We start from the raw sequence: 16,398 nt of genomic DNA, 5'->3' as shown, positions 1-16,398 counted from the left end.
GATTTTTCCTCATGCAAACCATGTGCCTTGGCTCTATTGGGAAACACTGTTAAGACTCTTAACATGCATGATAAAATAAGCGTGCAAAATCACCCCAAGATGCAACTCATGGATCTTCTTTCTTTAACATTAACTGCCACTTAAGTGAAAAAAAGGTTCACTTTAAAACTGCTGTAGTTTCTGTGTTAAGATATTAGTTAAAGCACTACTCAACTCCACTGCTGGGACTTCAATCGTTGGTGAATTAATAACAATACTTGTGTGAAAAAGTGAGGACTTTATTTTTCAAAACCAGCAAACATAGTTGAAGGAAATATTTGGTGAAAAAAAAAACATCAAATCAATGTCCACTTGTAAACAGGCCACACTGGCTCAACATTGAATTGTAGAGACATCTTCGAAAAGCAGTTTTTGACAAGGCTCGCGAACACAAAAAGGCACAACTTGGCAAATGCATAATTACTAAGGAATGTACAGCAGGGGCATTCTGACTTGTGTAAAGTGTCCTGTGATACATTCATTGGAGTTCAACACAGCAGATTTAGAGTAGAAAATAAAATATATGCACTCAAGAATGTATTGGGGGAGAAATGTACAGTTAACATTGAGGAAAGGGCGGTGTGGCGAACTAAAATCTAAATGAGGTAGAACTCACCCCCGAAACTCAAGCCTTGTGTATTATAAATAAATTAAAATGCTACAATTTGAAGACCATTCAATCGGAGCACTGGCAAACCTCTTGAGACAAAATTGTAATTTTGCCCTTTGTCCTGCTAAGACAGCATTACGCAGTGGGACTGAGATGCAACAATAACTGTGACCGTATAAACCTCAAATAAAGTGCAGGCTGGACAATATTCTGCATTTGGATCTCAGCCAACTAAATATGACCGCCTTACAAGAAAACACAAAGGCAGCAGAGAGAGTTCTGGAGGTCAATCTGATACACAAGCAATGCAACATGTACAAATCATCATTGATACCAAAGCCTTTAAATTAACCCTCTGGTGCATTGAAAGACAACAGCAACACACACGATTCAAGTTAGGCACTTGGCAAGTAGAACCATGAGTCATCATTCAAATTCAAAACTAACCTGTCCAAATGTCACTTCGATTTGAAAAACTACATTACAAAAACATACAATGTCAGAAATGGATGGCACACAATAAGAAGGAAAGTAGTCATTTGTAAGTAGTCGAGATGGTTAACTGCCAAAGCGCTAAAAGCGAAAATGTCCAACTACTTTGTTTCTTGACATTTCTCATGGAAAGACTGCAGTTTTCATTTTGAAATATTAGTCCCGAAATCACGTCAGTTTTAATGGGTGGATAATAAGTCGGTTACACTAGAAGCTTAAAAGTGTTTTGCCAGATTGGGTCCATCCTGGCTTCAAAGGAATCATTTGATTGATAAACATTCTTCTGTGCTATCAATCATTTTATCTTTGCAGATAGAAAATGATTTCCAAAATGGGTGACAATTTTAAGCTGGTGTTGTGTTCCAAAATAGTTTTTTTTAAGAGTCAAATATGTTTTTACCAAGTTTTATTTTACTTAGCAACAAAGCCTTTAATCGTTATAGTGTGACTGCTTCTTTTTTTTTTTTTTTTACATTAAACCTTAAATGTCAAACCCTTGAAGGATTTCTACTTCAAGGGTTCCACCAAGTTTTTTTTTTTTTTTTTTTTTTTTTTTTTTAAAGGAGACAGTTGGAGTTAAAGCAGAGTTTCAAGTAATGTTGTACATTCAAACGTTTGAATAAACAGCAAAAAAAAAATACCCGTATATAATTCACATAAAATACAACTACAGTAGTTACATTAAATCAACTAAAAAGCAATGCTATAGAATCAATCTAATGAGTGATGTGAACAGATTACTGGGAAAAGACCTTTTCTGCATTCCACGATTGTACCTCAGTTGCAAGAAGAGATTCAGGCTGAAAGTTCAAGCGATTAATTGACCGCAATTTTCCCCTCCTCCATGAAATGTGGAAACTGGGATTTTGGTACACTGTCAGAGCTGTTCTTCTCTATCTCAGCCATGGAGGCAGGCAAGCCAGAGTGAGACCCGTCCATCTTCATGAGGCCTCCAGTGGATCCAATCAGCGGGGCGCTGCCAGCAGGGCTCCCGGGGAGGGGGATGCCTCCTCCCTGGATGACTGAGATCTCATTGGCCTTCATGGTCAGACCCCCGCTATAGGTTGTGGTGTACTGGTTCCACATGGATGGGTCAAAGTTCATGGGTGGAGCAGCAAGTTCTTTGGGGGCTTGCAAGATTTCTGGTAACATCTTTGGCTCAGAGCTCATTGCCATAAGAGCCATGGGATTATCCAGGGATAGACGCTGACCACGTCTCGAGGAGTTGTTCCACATGTGAGTACCAATGTGTACCTGAAGGGGATAAAAAAAATTTAAAAAAGTAAATTACAATCCCCAAATTACAGTGAAAGTGAGTATCTGATAATCGTGTACACCCATTAAAGAACTAATGGCTGACAGAACGTTATGGTCAGTGAATATTATAATGAATTTAGTGTTTGTAAAAATGGGAAGTCAAACCCAGAATTCCTTTATAATAATAATAATAATTGTGATGATAATAATAATAATAATAAGTATCAATATCAGCAGAATTCACCCATTTTATCCATCTCAGGGGGCAGCCATTTTGCCACGTGTTGTCAACTGAAAATGACATCACAATTGTTCCTGAGCAAATGTAATGCCATTTTCAGACAACAAGTGGCAAAATGGTCGCCTGATATGGATAAAAACGATGAATTCTGACTGTTTAATTCATATTCAAACAAATATAACATTAAGGCAAACGGACCTTTAGATTTCCTTTAGTGGTGAATGCCCGGCCGCAGACGTTGCAGGCGAAAGGCTTCTCCCCAGTGTGCGTGCGCTCATGAATCTGCAAGGCGCTGGCAGACGAGAAGTTCTTCCCGCAGACGTTACAAACATGCTGCTTGGAGGACCGACGCGGTGCCGTGGGACTGGGCGATGGTACTGCTGCTCCTGGGGGCATTTGAGCTGCAAACAAACCATGGGTGCCCAATGGGCTCTCTTGAGGAATCTTCATCTCCAGACTCGACGGGATCCTCATGAAAGACATACTACTGGCAGCTGTTGATACAAAAAGGCAATTAGCTCAAAATCAAAACAATTCCAGTGCTTGCTAGCTTGATGAACTCACCATATTCTCCACTTGTGAATGGCACACTAGGCTCCTCTTTGATAGCTTTTGGGGTAAAGCTGCTCGAAGCTGTGAGGTCGAGGGCTCCACTGGATTCACTTCCGTCTTGATTCGCCCCTTCAAGGTCCGGTTTGTATCCATTACGAGCAAACTCTTCTGTAGCAGATTCCGGAGACTTGAGGCCACTAGTGTTGTTGACGGGAGAGGTGGAATGAAATGACATGGCAGAATCAGAAATGCCTGGACTGCGGTCGTTCTGATATTCCTGCTCTCTGGGAGCAGATGGCGATTCTTTGGGTGTCCCCTCGCTCTCAGATGGAGTGCTACCCTGTCGTTTTAGTGCAAGAGCAGAGGTGAGATTCTTCAAAACATCAAGGCTGGAAAACACAGAGGGGCCAGGATGCTTCTGGTCTTCAGCGGCAGATGGGACAGAGTCAGAATTGTCAAGTGGCTTCTGAGAGCTCACCTCAGGTTCTCGAGTTTCCATGTTTGCAGCAAAACCATTGAGGTCCGCAGACTTTTCTTCCGGTGGAGAGGACTCGATTGTGTCGTTGGCCTCAAAGTGGGTTTCCGCCACTGGGGTGTTGGGAATTTGGCCGCCCATGTGCATGCGAATGTGCTGCTGCAGAACCACCGCGTTGGTGAACTTCTTCTGGCAGATGGGACAGGAGTGCTGCATTTTAAGAGGAGTGTTGGCCCTGTGCACCCCGTAATGGGCCTTTAGGTTGCCTTTGGTAGAGAAAGCACGGCCGCAGATCTTGCATTTGTACGGTCTCTCCCCGGTGTGTGTGCGGTAATGCATCTTAAGCGAGCTCTGGCAGCTGAGAATTCTGTGACAGATGACACACTCGTTGGGGTCGTTTGTCTTCTTCTCCAAGCCGTCCACCATCTGCTGGAGCTTTGCGGTGCCAGAACTTTGCTCTCCAGACAAGGCATTTCCATTCATGTGATGCAATGTTCCCAGGAGGTCCTTGGCATCCTTCTGGGTGTGATCCATACTGGTCTCTTGGCCAAAGATATTTGAGGAAACAGACGGGGAGCCATCGCTTGTTGATGGCGAGGGTCTCTGGGAAAATGGGTCACCACCTCCAAAGCCATCAAACGTCTTGAATCCAGAGAGTGACGAAGAATGGAACCCTGCAGCGGGATGACCAAGTATCGGCTTGATCTCATTGGACTCTTCCATGGGGACCGACATTCCAAAGGGAATTCCGGTGCTGGTGGGAATGCTGTCAAGGTGTTCGGGAACTGGATGAGGGTTCATGGTGATGTTGGGATACTTGTCCCTGTGCCTTTGGAAATGCACCTTGAGGTTCCCTTTGGTTGTGAAGCGGTTTCCGCAGATGTTGCATTTGAAGGGCCTCTCTCCAGTGTGCGAACGCAGGTGAATCTGGAGAGCGCTGTCATTGCCGAAGGTCTTTCCACAGTACTTGCACTTGTGCTTATATAACAAGTCTCCATTCTTTGACTCGATTGGAACATTCAGCAGCTTTCCCTTGGCTTTTTTCGAGTCGATCCCTGTTTGGATCGCACCGAAGGTGCCCGGGAAACCGACAACACCCGGTGACTCCGTGACAAGGGCTGGTAAACGACTAGCCAGATCAGGAATGCCCTTCAAAATGTCCATCTTAGAGGTCATTGCGCTCAGTCCTGCCGGTACGGAGGTCGGGATGCCGGCGGGAAGAGAGGGTTTACCCTGCTTGACCGCCTCCGTTGACAGGTTCTGACTGCCGGTCCTTTTTCCTATCAAAGCCGCTGCAGCAGACAGCTGTTGGGAGAGATGTGCGCCGAGGGCTTTCAGGGGGTCCATGGCCGCCCCCACTGATGAGCGCAGACCCTGCGGAGTCATCATGGCCACTTGGATTCGGATCTGTTCTGTGATCTGGATTTGCTGTAGCTGCTGCTGCTGGAGGCACACCAACTGTTCCAAGATCATGGGGATGACCTGTAATGCCTCCTGCGATGATAGAGCTGATGGATTTGAAGAAGTCTGGAAGATGGAAATTTGAGAGTCAGTAGTCACGGCCCCAGAATTGTTTGGATCCTGCATCTCAGGGGAAGGTTGGAAGTGTGTCTCGGGACTGGCAGCCATATCTTCGTGGTCCTCCATGTGCGCGTTGGACTCATCTTCAGTTTTTTCCAGTTGGTTAGCGTTGGCGCCAGCTCCGGAATGGCTGCTGGACCGGCTATCGTCATGGTCACTGGCGGGGTCTTCGGGAGAACCTTGCAAATATTCCTCTGTTACCTCACTGCAATAACCCTCTCTCATAATGAGCACTTTCTGGGTTTTGGTACAGTTCTTTTCGTGTTCCAAAAATTCAAATTCATCGAAGAATTCGGCACAGCACTTGTTGCAGATCCGAGTCTGGTCCATTCGGAACTTTTTCACTTCTCCCTCCGTCTGCTGCTCTGGATCATCTCGTAGAATGCCTGGTGGGTGTTGGAAGGGATAAGTGTCTTCTGAACATATGGCAGTAAACAAGTGTTGTTGTTTTTTTACACTGTGGCATGCAAATCCAGTGAACTCATTTGTAACTTTAAATCAGGTATTTTCACATTTTTATGCCACAATTTACAAAAAGTACATAAACAACGGATTAAACCCAGTAACACTGATCCAACATTGAAAAACCTGGGTCCATCTGGGCTATTTTCCTCTGTTAAGAGCCCTTGAACAACTTTGAATTGACCTTTTGTCCACAAGGCCAGCAGGGGGCAACCAACTACTTTTAACATGAATCTGAACATTGTGCAAGCGCCTAAGGAAGCATTGGTATTTAAACTATATTATGACAATACCTAGCAGTTAATAGGAATGGAGTCGAACCACTGTCATAACCCCCCCCCCCCCCCCCCCCCCCCCCCAACACACACATTTCTACTTTCAGGTAACCACACTAAAAATGATCAAGACCAGTGTGAATTGTCCAAGCACCCAAAATTGTGCATTTTAATTTGTCTCCATTTCACAACATGGGTGTATTGTAAATGCTAATGCCTTGCGAATGGAAGAAAAGGGGCAGACCACCTGTTTGCATTTGCCCAAAGAAACTGTTGGACTTGATAATTGCACAACAGGAGGTACAGGAACGGTGTCACAACACACACGTACACACTCATACACAAAAACACACACACACGTTGCATTACAATACTTATCCGAGGGGGAAACTGCGAACATTTGCGCACAATACAACTCTTATCATAAATACATCATAGTGTTAGCTCCCACCCCCCATGGCTGCAGGCGGCAAATTATAAATTATCCACCAACAAATGTTCGTTTTGTACATTTTGGTTGACTAAAACCGCGCTACGAATGAATCCAGTTAACAGTGAGGCTTTTGCAAGTTTTTCATTCAAAGAAAAGGGTGAGCGCTCTTCTGCTGGAGGTGGGGGCAGAGGGGGGGGGGGGGGGGTCGAGCCCCCCACCCCCTTCCCACCCAACAGGCTCTACCAAAAGGGCCACTGCTTCATCCCCCACCCCCCACATACGTACCAAAGGAAACAGTCATGCATTAAACTGGGGGATTTATTGCCTTTGGGTCAGCTTACTCGGAGTCCCATTTCATACTTTTTTTGTATTGTTGAATGGACTAGTTTACATTTGTTTCAAAGTTGCAACGTTTACAAGTCAATGTGAAAATCAATTTTAAATAATGCAATTTTAATTTGAATGGGGACGATTAAATACATTCAATTAAAACTCGATTTAAGATTCAGGAGGCGCAGATTCAAAAGGAGGCAGCAAAATTAACCACAGAAGATTGTATGAAGAGAATGGGACTTATTTTAAGAACGGACCGGGTCGTTAGTGTTAAAAGTTTCCTTACACGTCCGGGTGAGTTCATTCAACACCACCCACCCCATGAATTAAAAAAAAAAAAAAAAAAAAGGAGTAGAAATAAAATCAACAGATATTTTGAATGATCAAAGTTTGCGTGGCTTAAGGATACGTTCAATTTAAAGATACTTCATATTTAGACCCACACCTGAGTGACCATTGTCGAGTTTCGATCTCAGTCCCAAACTCCCAATCAGCACCGTCATATGGGTCAAAGTGCGCGAGCGGAACTCTTAAAACAACTAATTCGACATGAAACTCACCATTTTGTGCGGACCCAGGCTCGTCCGAGTTGATATGCTGCGGTTTGGCTTGCTTGCGCCTCGACATGCTGCAACCATCTGGGCCAAAAAGAGTTCCGCACAATTATCCTCCTCTTTTTCTACAAATTCTTTTGGCCTTTAAAAAAAAAAAGTCCCCCCTCACCGCCACCGCACTCCTACCTCCTCAAATGCGCATGTCAACGTAATTATTATTATCAATAATGCATTGCGAGTTATCGTGGTGCTCCGACAGCTGATTGGCTCCGGTCCAAGTAGTCGCACATTATTCAAATGAGCAAGCCCACTACCTCATCGATGAAGGGGGCGGGAGGACTCCTGCCAGTGGTCGGACCCGCAGCACGGAGGCCGGCTTAATGACGCCCAGCTCATTGGCCAGCTTCTGCATCGAAGGAAGTCAAATCCAAATACAGTAGTCCACAAAATTCAACCTAAATCATTTCCCCCCCGACGCAATGAATTTATCAATGAGTATGATTCGGATGTTTCATTGCAATGGGAAATAATTGATCATTTAATATATACATTTTGTTTAATTCATGAGCCCTAGTTCATTTTATAACAGATTATCTTGATCACAAATTTTCTTATTTAGCAGTGAGTTAATAAATAAGAGTAACTTTAATTCAGGTCCTTGTCGACAAATTGTACTTTTTTTTATTTTTTATTTAGAAATAACTAATATACTGTATATTATATCAATATAAAAGTAATTGATTTCCTAGATAGCTAGAGACGCTTTGAAGGCAGTGTGGCAAAGTATGGGACCAGGCCACAAAGCTTTCTTTAAACCAGTGATTCGCCAATTGTTGCCAGTTGTTCAGTTTAAAAATAGCCTCTGAAAACTCATGTATTATTTTCCACGCCAAAAGCATAATGCTCACCATGGCTGCACTCTATTAGTTTACCAAATAAACTAGTAGCATGTAGTCTTTTTGTCACTTAATGTGTGCCATGTGGGAACTTTGTATGCCTGTGTACTCTAAGAGAAAAAAAAATCCAAAATACATAATTATTTTACTTTTACTTGCGATCTTGATCCACCCAAAAATATTTAGTTTCCTTGATTCTTTGTCTACATTTTTCTCATGACACCTGAAATTTCACAGGGTATTTTATTTATTTTTTTGCTTGGGAAGAGTATAACCTATTCATGAAGTGTTACTTCTGAATATAGAACAACATGAAATACAGCAATTTGCAAGAATTATTCAAGTAACTTTAATAATGGCTTTGTTAACAGTTAAAAAGTTTGTTCAAATGCAAATATAGAAATGCACTCTTTTTCTTTTCTCTTTACAGTTTGGCCTTGAAGGATGTGCTCTATTGAGTGTCATTCTATGTTTAGAGCATTGAAAACACAATAAGCAGATAGAATTCTGACATTTGGGAAGTTAGTTACAAACCACAAAGTATGATCATTCCAACAACATACACCAAAAACAGTCAACACAAATGCTGCATTTCATCAGCATTTACCTTGTGGGCATAGACAACCATCCCCCAAAGGAAGAGGGGTGGGAAGCGTTCCCAGAAATTGATCACACAGTACTGGAAAGAAGACGACAACTTGATATTAGTTCCTCAAAAAAGCATTTTGTTCTTCCAGCGTTATCCAGATAACAAACAGTCAATAGAATATTAAAGAATAGAATTCATTTGACTCATACTCCTCAAAGAGTTTAAAAGAAAAAAAACACACAGCATATTCAATTCATCAGTGCCCTTCAAAAAGTGACTCGTTCTTTACAATAGTGTCAAACGTAATTATTTTCCTTTACGTTCTCCCATACAGACAGACAGGAATTTATTTTTGGCATACCAGTGACATTCCAAGCCCCGGGTCCAAACTGGTACGCAGACACTAGAAGGGTCAGCTGGGATCAAACGCGTTGCGTGGGAACTTTTGGGAATGCCCATTGTTTTAAGATGAGCTTCAGGAGCGGGCAAGGATTCCTCAGGAGATGTGGTATGATGTTGTGCGTTTACCTTTTAATACAAGACAACAATTACATGGCAGGTAAAATGATTTGTGTACACAATATGGCCAAAAGTGAGGAATTTTGAACAAAATCAATTTGACGTTTATTTGTTTTGACTATTTTTTGGATTGTTTCTTCTTAAAAAAAATACCTGCAAAAATTAACTTTAACATACACTCTTTCATGAGTCTTCTAGCTTGTGTTACATAATGACCCTGTTGACAAAGAGTGGCCCAAACACTCGGACAACCAAATGCTCTTTGACGGTCTTGGCTGAAGGTGAAAAAGAAGGGAGTGCTGTCTAGACGCTTTATGGCCCCAATAAGAAAGTATACTTGAATACACGGTTTTGTTTCTTCTTCTGCGTCTGTGTGCGCTCGTACAACCACGCCCAGCCACACCTCGCACCCATAGGGGAATACTTAACATTAGCGGCAACAAAATGTTCTCCTATAGTAAAATGCAAATCATTTTCAGTCAGATACTTTAAATTACAGATATACTTACAAAGATGGCATTTCTCCACATAGGTTCAAGTCATTTCTAAATGATGAAAGAAAAAATTGTGAAACCTATTCTAAAGGTCAAATAAAGTTCACCTGTAACGGTTTAAGTGCACTTTATGACCATCTTAGATTTTCACCTGAAAATGTTTTTCTGAGGAGTGCATTGTAGGTGTGTACAAAGGCAAACTACTAGAACCTCTCAATTGCACTGCCCCCTTTTGTTCATAGATGGTCCAAATGGTTTTCTGGGAAAATTGACCTAGATTTGCTCCAAATTTTGAAAGCTCAGCTTAGTGAGCGACAAATGTATGTTTTCCAACAATTTGAGTTTTTCAAAAGAAAAGGCCCTGCAGCCTCTCATTTGTATCCCTTCCCCCATTGCTGAGTGCCGGCCAGTGGAAAGATTACTAAACTATTAGAATGATGACACTAATAACCACAATTATTTATTTATTTATTCTATAAATGAAATAAAATGCCATCTATGCACATATCCACAGAGCTCAAGATCTGTCTACCTGTGCCCTGAGCAAATTCACAAAAATCATGTAAATCAAGTAAGTGTAGTTTTGACCACCAAACTGTGAGATGCGTGTGGACACACCCTTGTTATGCCCAGTATATAACTTTAATATTTAAGAAATTTAAGTATTTGATTTCCAATATTAACAGTGGTTGACTTAAAGTTACCCTAAAGAACATTACAATGATTTTTAAAAGGGTTAATAAAGTTTTTATGAGGGCAAGAGTTAGAGCCTACAGCAGATTAATTCCCTTTACATTATTTCCTAAGGGAATAGAAGTGTTGAAATCAAATCAGAGGTCGACAAGCAACCTGGAATAGATTCATCACCTTAGAGCAGGGGTGCCCAATATAGGGTCGGGGGACACATACGGCCCCCGACCCTATATTGGGCTCCGTTCTTAAACTTGCACCACTCAGTCACGATCAAGACTCTGAAAATATTTATCGTCTCAAGCTTTTGTTTTCCTTAAATCGACTCATCATCTGAACCACCTTTATCCTCATAACTAAACAACTAAAACTGAATGACAATGATTGAATTGACTTTAATTTAATTAAAGAACACATACAATATGTACAAATATAAATGTGTATAATTGACTTTTTTTTTTCTACACCGAAACTCAGTGTGTTGATTAACAATTGTGGCCCTTGAGCACAAAGGTTTTTGCACCCGCTCCCACCACCGCCGGCTGCCTTCCAGCAAAATCCATAGTGTACCATTAGATTGGTTATTTCAGCAATGCTGTTATAGAATGTCACTCAGTCATGCAGACCTCCGCCCAGGCAGGACACAAGTGTTTGTTTGTCCATCTGGTTGCCGCAAGTAAATTCCTGTAGATCCAGTTCCCGGCCTAAATATAATGAATTCCTCCTCCTCAAAATAATTTCTACCAAATCTTAGTGACTAACAAACAAATACAGCAACGGTGATGAAAACCTGGCCGTTGTATCAAGCAATGACCGTATGACCATCCCCTTCACCTGCCTTTTGTCACAAAGGGGAGCTATTTTGTTACGACTTATTCAAGGAAAAAACGTAAAGTTGCTGCAAAGTCATGAAACAAGCATGGAATACTGTTAATGAAGGTGTACAATTTGTTGATAACCCACATAAGCATCTTCTGGACCTTCAGGGAGGTCTGCCAACATTTCTCTTCTGTGTTGTTAACATTAACAACCTACTTTTTGGGACTTACCCATCAACTGTACAAGATTGATTGTCGATACAGCGAGTCGGCCCATCGTTTTCTTCCTTTGATGGGGCATTGAGCAAAGAAAGCTATTTTCTAGTAAACAACAACAGTGTCATATTGTTACCGCCATCGATCGGTGAGCTGGCTTTTTTCAAATGTTCTGCTTTTCACGAGCTTTTGTTCACTCACGAGAATGTAGCGAGAGCCCACCGGGGATGTGTGTGGGGGGGGGAGCTGTTGGATGTTTGTGCACATGTCCGCTTTGAAAACACTCCTATGTTTCACATGACTGCCACATGCGAACAGTCAATATCCAGCGTACAGCCTAATGAATGCATAGAATGTATACAGAACTTGTGGCCAAAGCCACCAAAGACATTTCCGGACGTTTTTTGAAGGCGGAGCAAAGCAGAGGAATATTCTTAACAATAATATGTTTTATGCACGCCCCACTTGTTAAAAGACGGCATTCGGATGTATATTGCCTTCTGGAATATGAATTAAGCAGAAAATCCACCCATCTCAGGAGGGCGGCCATTTTGCCACTTGCTGTCGACGGAAAATGACATCACATTGCCTAAGGGCTGGGGTAGCGAGTGATCAACTGTTTTCTAGATTTCATCATGTGACAAAAAAAAAAGATAAAAAGGGAGGATTTTATTGCTTAATTCATATTCCACAAACCCAGTATTAATCAGAATGCCATGTTTAGACTAGTGGGACCTATTAAAGAAAATCGATGACTTGAATTGCCCTTTAACCTTACGTATTCTACAGCTTTATTAAACAAAAAATACATGACCATCTATTTTCTATATTTTCATTTGGTGATCTGGAGCTTATGCTACGTGATTTTACTCACTAAACTGGTCATCACTCAATCACAAGGCAGTTTGCTTGCTAACACACACAACCACGACACTTTGATTCACCACTTGACTCCATATGATCATTATAACACTGACAAAACGAGTTAAAGTGAGAGCTAATACTTTTTCTGCAGTATTGTATTTATTTAGGTAAATGCAGATGAAGAATTTGCATTGCTGAAATGGTGTTGAAACAGGAAGTTTGAATGTACTTTAGGCTAGATCTGAGTCCTGCAAGATAACAAGATGACTGCTTATTTGTCTCACACCGTTAACTCAGAGCTTCGGTGGGGGGCAGAGGAGGGTTGGGATGTGTGGAAGTGATGTGCTGTGGCATTCCACAACTCAATGTTTACTCTGCTCCTTTAATTGATACACCGTTCCAATCTCTGGCATAACTGTTGTGCAGAAAGTGCTGAAGCTTTCCTGCAGCCACACAAAGGGTCGGGGCCAAAATACATGCTTGTAATGATAGATATGTGCCTTGCACAAGTCTGGTAAAAATATTTTTTCATGAAAATCTTAAAGGTGCAAAATAATATCGAATTTCAGCATATGTGCATTTACATTAAATGTGTCACATTTTTGACTCTTTTTTGAGTGCATGCCCGCTACAACCAATTTCATTTAAAGTGGGTCGGGGGAGGAAGTGCATTTCTAAATTGGGACTTGAGCTGAAAAAGTTTGTCGCCGGTGGAGGTTTTGTGCGGGCGGGTGAGGGGCGGGTGAGACATCAGTGGGCCACACATGGCTGTAATTTAATGGAGAATTGCCTAGTGGTTCCTGTGCAGAGGTAAACACACCAATAGTTGGGCTTTTGTTATTGCAGGACTATGACAACTGCCTCCATCAATAAACAATAGAGTGTTGTGTTGTGGGGCAGGGGCACAAAGAGTCACTGTATGAAGAGAAGTCACCTGTGTCCACCTCTCGCTTACACTTATGGTCACCGTCACATTCTACATTGTTTCAAAATTCAACAACCACCTCACATCCGCGGCTTTTAATGAGCGCCAGTCCAGCAATTTATATGGTTGTTGATCACAGCATTATCATTCCTTAGACGCCATACAAAAAATATGGCCATGATTGGTGGGAAGCAGAATAGAGGGGGACAATGAAGTCATGTCAAATTGGTATGCTTGAACAACTATTTGCGCTGAAAAAAATAAGAAGAAGGAAAATTAAAAATGGTAATGATCGCATTATTCAATAATTCGATGATTCACTCGCAATGCCTGGGGACTTTTAATGGCATGAGCTGCTCTTTGAGTCCAAAAAGCAAAAATACACAAAAGGACAAGTGTTTGCCTTAAAAAACAACAACAAAATTATACTATTTTTAAATCAGAGATGGAAATAAACTAGATGGATTTTTTTACACTGACTCCCAAATAATCCTTTTTTCTAGGATACCAGGTTATTGCAATCATAATATAGTAATATATATCCATATATTTATGAATACATTTAGTGCGATTCATGAATTAAGGATTAGGTTCAGCAGTTGTTGGAATTTTTGGGTCCTGCGACATTGGCAAGCTAAACTGTGACTAGTCGTTACCTGAGCTTTCATGTCTTTTCAGAAGACAAGAAAGCAAAATGGCCGCCCCCTGAGATGGAAAATAAAACAGGCAGATTTTGCTGCCGAATTCATTTCGCACAAGCACAGTATTAATCAGACCATTGTGTTAAGACTAGTGGGGCTGCATACAACATATTTTTGAATAATATTTTTGAAGAAATGTTTGACTTGACTACCCCTAAACCCTGACCCGCAGAACTATGAAGCACACATGCTCATCACTACATCAACATGCTGATCAATAAAAGTAATAATAATCATTATGCTTTTTTTTTTTTTTTACAAAAAAACAAGTTTGAGTTATATAGATAAAACAAAGTGGTGATTTTAAAGCGCAGCAGACGCGGAGTGGAGGTGAAAATCAGCAGAATTGGAGGCCCAATAAAACAAAGAGATAGAAAGAACTGGGCAGTCCCCATCAAGCTGTGAGTCAACAGGGGGGCAATCCCTCTGACCAGAGATGCAATCTGCTGCTGAGTCATAAACATTTACAGGGTGGGAAATGCTGGGGAGACACAGCTCTCCCGTTGTAATTAGCTCACCAGAATGCACAATAGATGCTATTAGATGACCTTGTCCCACGTTTTCATTTCAACTCAAGCCTCCAAAAAGGCCAGCTATACAATAACCCATTATGTAATAGATACAGTAGTCTCTCGAGGGTCAGTACCCGTGGATTCATATATTCGCAAATTTTTTTTAATATTGTGTAATTTTTTTTAGAGCCAAGGCCCCCATTTTCAATGATAAATAAATAAATAAATAAATAAATAAATAAATAAATAAATAAATAAATAAATAAATAAATAAATAAATAAATAAATAACTGCTTATCAAACATGGTCACAATAATTTATGAAAATACAATACAATGATTGTAACACCGAGAATGGGTTCATTTAAGTGGTGAGCATAAGCAAAATGCTTGGCTCCTATGTCAACTGGAGTGTGTCGGGGGTGAACCTGCCTGCCATACAAAAGCAACACAAAGCAACATAAAGCCCTTGGCCCTCAATGTGCCTAAAAAGACACCTGGTGGGTTTTCAGCCCCTTCAGTGCTTTACAGCACCCACCATTGAGAACCTCTTGAAAGTCTTAATCCCTACCACTGTAGCTCAGCTCATTCAAGACCTGCTCCACTTCTTTTAAAATGAAAACAACATCCTCAAAATGTTATGCATCTCTATATTGGGGCAACAAAAGAGTCCAGAAGATTTTTTCCCCTGATCTTTTTTCTAAGTTCCAAGAATCAAAGTGAGCTGGAGTACTTCAGCCATACAATGATATGAGTGCATTGAGGTTGTCCTGGCAACCGCAGAAATGTCTTCAAAGCGGCACAATAGTCATGACAGAGGGAAAAAAAATAAAAATACCCACATCTGCTGTGCACCGAGAGCCCCCCCCCCTCCCCTCGCCCTTCCCCAACCTGGATTTGTAGAGATGATCTCTGCCAATTACTTTTTCTTTTTAAAACTGGTAGAAAGGCACAGAAATTAGGACTTCTACAAACATCTGTCGTGAAAGAAACTCTGACAAAGAAGTGAGTGACTCAGCATAAAAATGCAAATGAAAAAAAATTAATCCATGTATCTGGTATCCGTCCCCTATACCTAAAAAAAAAAAATACTTGAGTACAGTAATGAGGTACATTGGTTAAAAATAAAAGATCACAATATGTCTCCTTAAAATGCAGCTATCTAAGGAGGAGCAGTATAGTGAGGCCCTCCTCCTGGACTGAGTGGCGTCATAAAGAACAAGTCTTTGTCCTTTTGTGGCCGAACCTGTGTGACTTGTTTGAATGGCGGATCAATAACCTTCTTTGCTGTCAGCCATGAGGACCAAGCACTGCAAGCAATGAGCATTCACGTGTACATGGTCCACTGACTTGACAGAGGAAGGGGCATCCTCACCCCCATCTATATTGATTAAACAAATTTGCCACAAATCATTTTGCAAATGCCCAGCGGGGGGCTATAGAGGCCAGCGGAAACAGTCCATTCATGGTTTCACCCACCCCGCTGTCACAACGGAGCTCTGACTCTTAGCCGGGTGCTGACAGACTCTGATCTCCATGGTGGTCTTTGTGCTTCCAGCTTTAAAGATGAACTTTCACATTTAAACTCATGTTAAGAGGTAATTAGCACACACTGGTTGATTTGGTTTTAGTCAACACATTTTATGTTCTAATCAAACAACAATTTTCCCATTCAAACCATTTTTTGTTACACGGCTCTAAACTAGGGGTGTCAAACTAATTTTTGTCACGGGCCGCATCGTAGTCATAGTTCCCTTCGAAGGGCCATTATGACTGTCAACCCAAATAAAAGTATGAAGGTCTCATATTACATACAGTATAGGCTACAAAACAAAGAAGAATAACTAGTTTTGAAATCTGAGACTAGTAAG

At 41.4% G+C, this 16,398-nt stretch overlaps 1 protein-coding gene across 1 annotated transcript; it reads right to left on the bottom strand.

The window, feature by feature from the left end:
- Nucleotides 1-277: 277 nt before the first annotated feature.
- sall4 (spalt-like transcription factor 4) lies at nucleotides 278-7,442 on the bottom strand. The gene is made up of 4 exons (XM_061273088.1): nucleotides 7,311-7,442; nucleotides 3,204-5,633; nucleotides 2,838-3,133; nucleotides 278-2,395 (listed from the first exon to the last, which is right to left on the bottom strand). Exons 1-4 carry the CDS (start codon nucleotides 7,375-7,377, stop codon nucleotides 1,958-1,960), a joined length of 3,231 nt encoding a protein of 1,076 aa, XP_061129072.1. The 5' UTR covers nucleotides 7,378-7,442; the 3' UTR covers nucleotides 278-1,957.
- Nucleotides 7,443-16,398: the final 8,956 nt, after the last annotated feature.

This window comes from Syngnathus typhle, linkage group LG2 (assembly GCF_033458585.1).
Source record: "Syngnathus typhle isolate RoL2023-S1 ecotype Sweden linkage group LG2, RoL_Styp_1.0, whole genome shotgun sequence".
NCBI classification, from domain to species: Eukaryota; Metazoa; Chordata; class Actinopteri; order Syngnathiformes; family Syngnathidae; genus Syngnathus; species Syngnathus typhle.
This window is presented reverse-complemented; position numbering and strand designations above follow the sequence as displayed.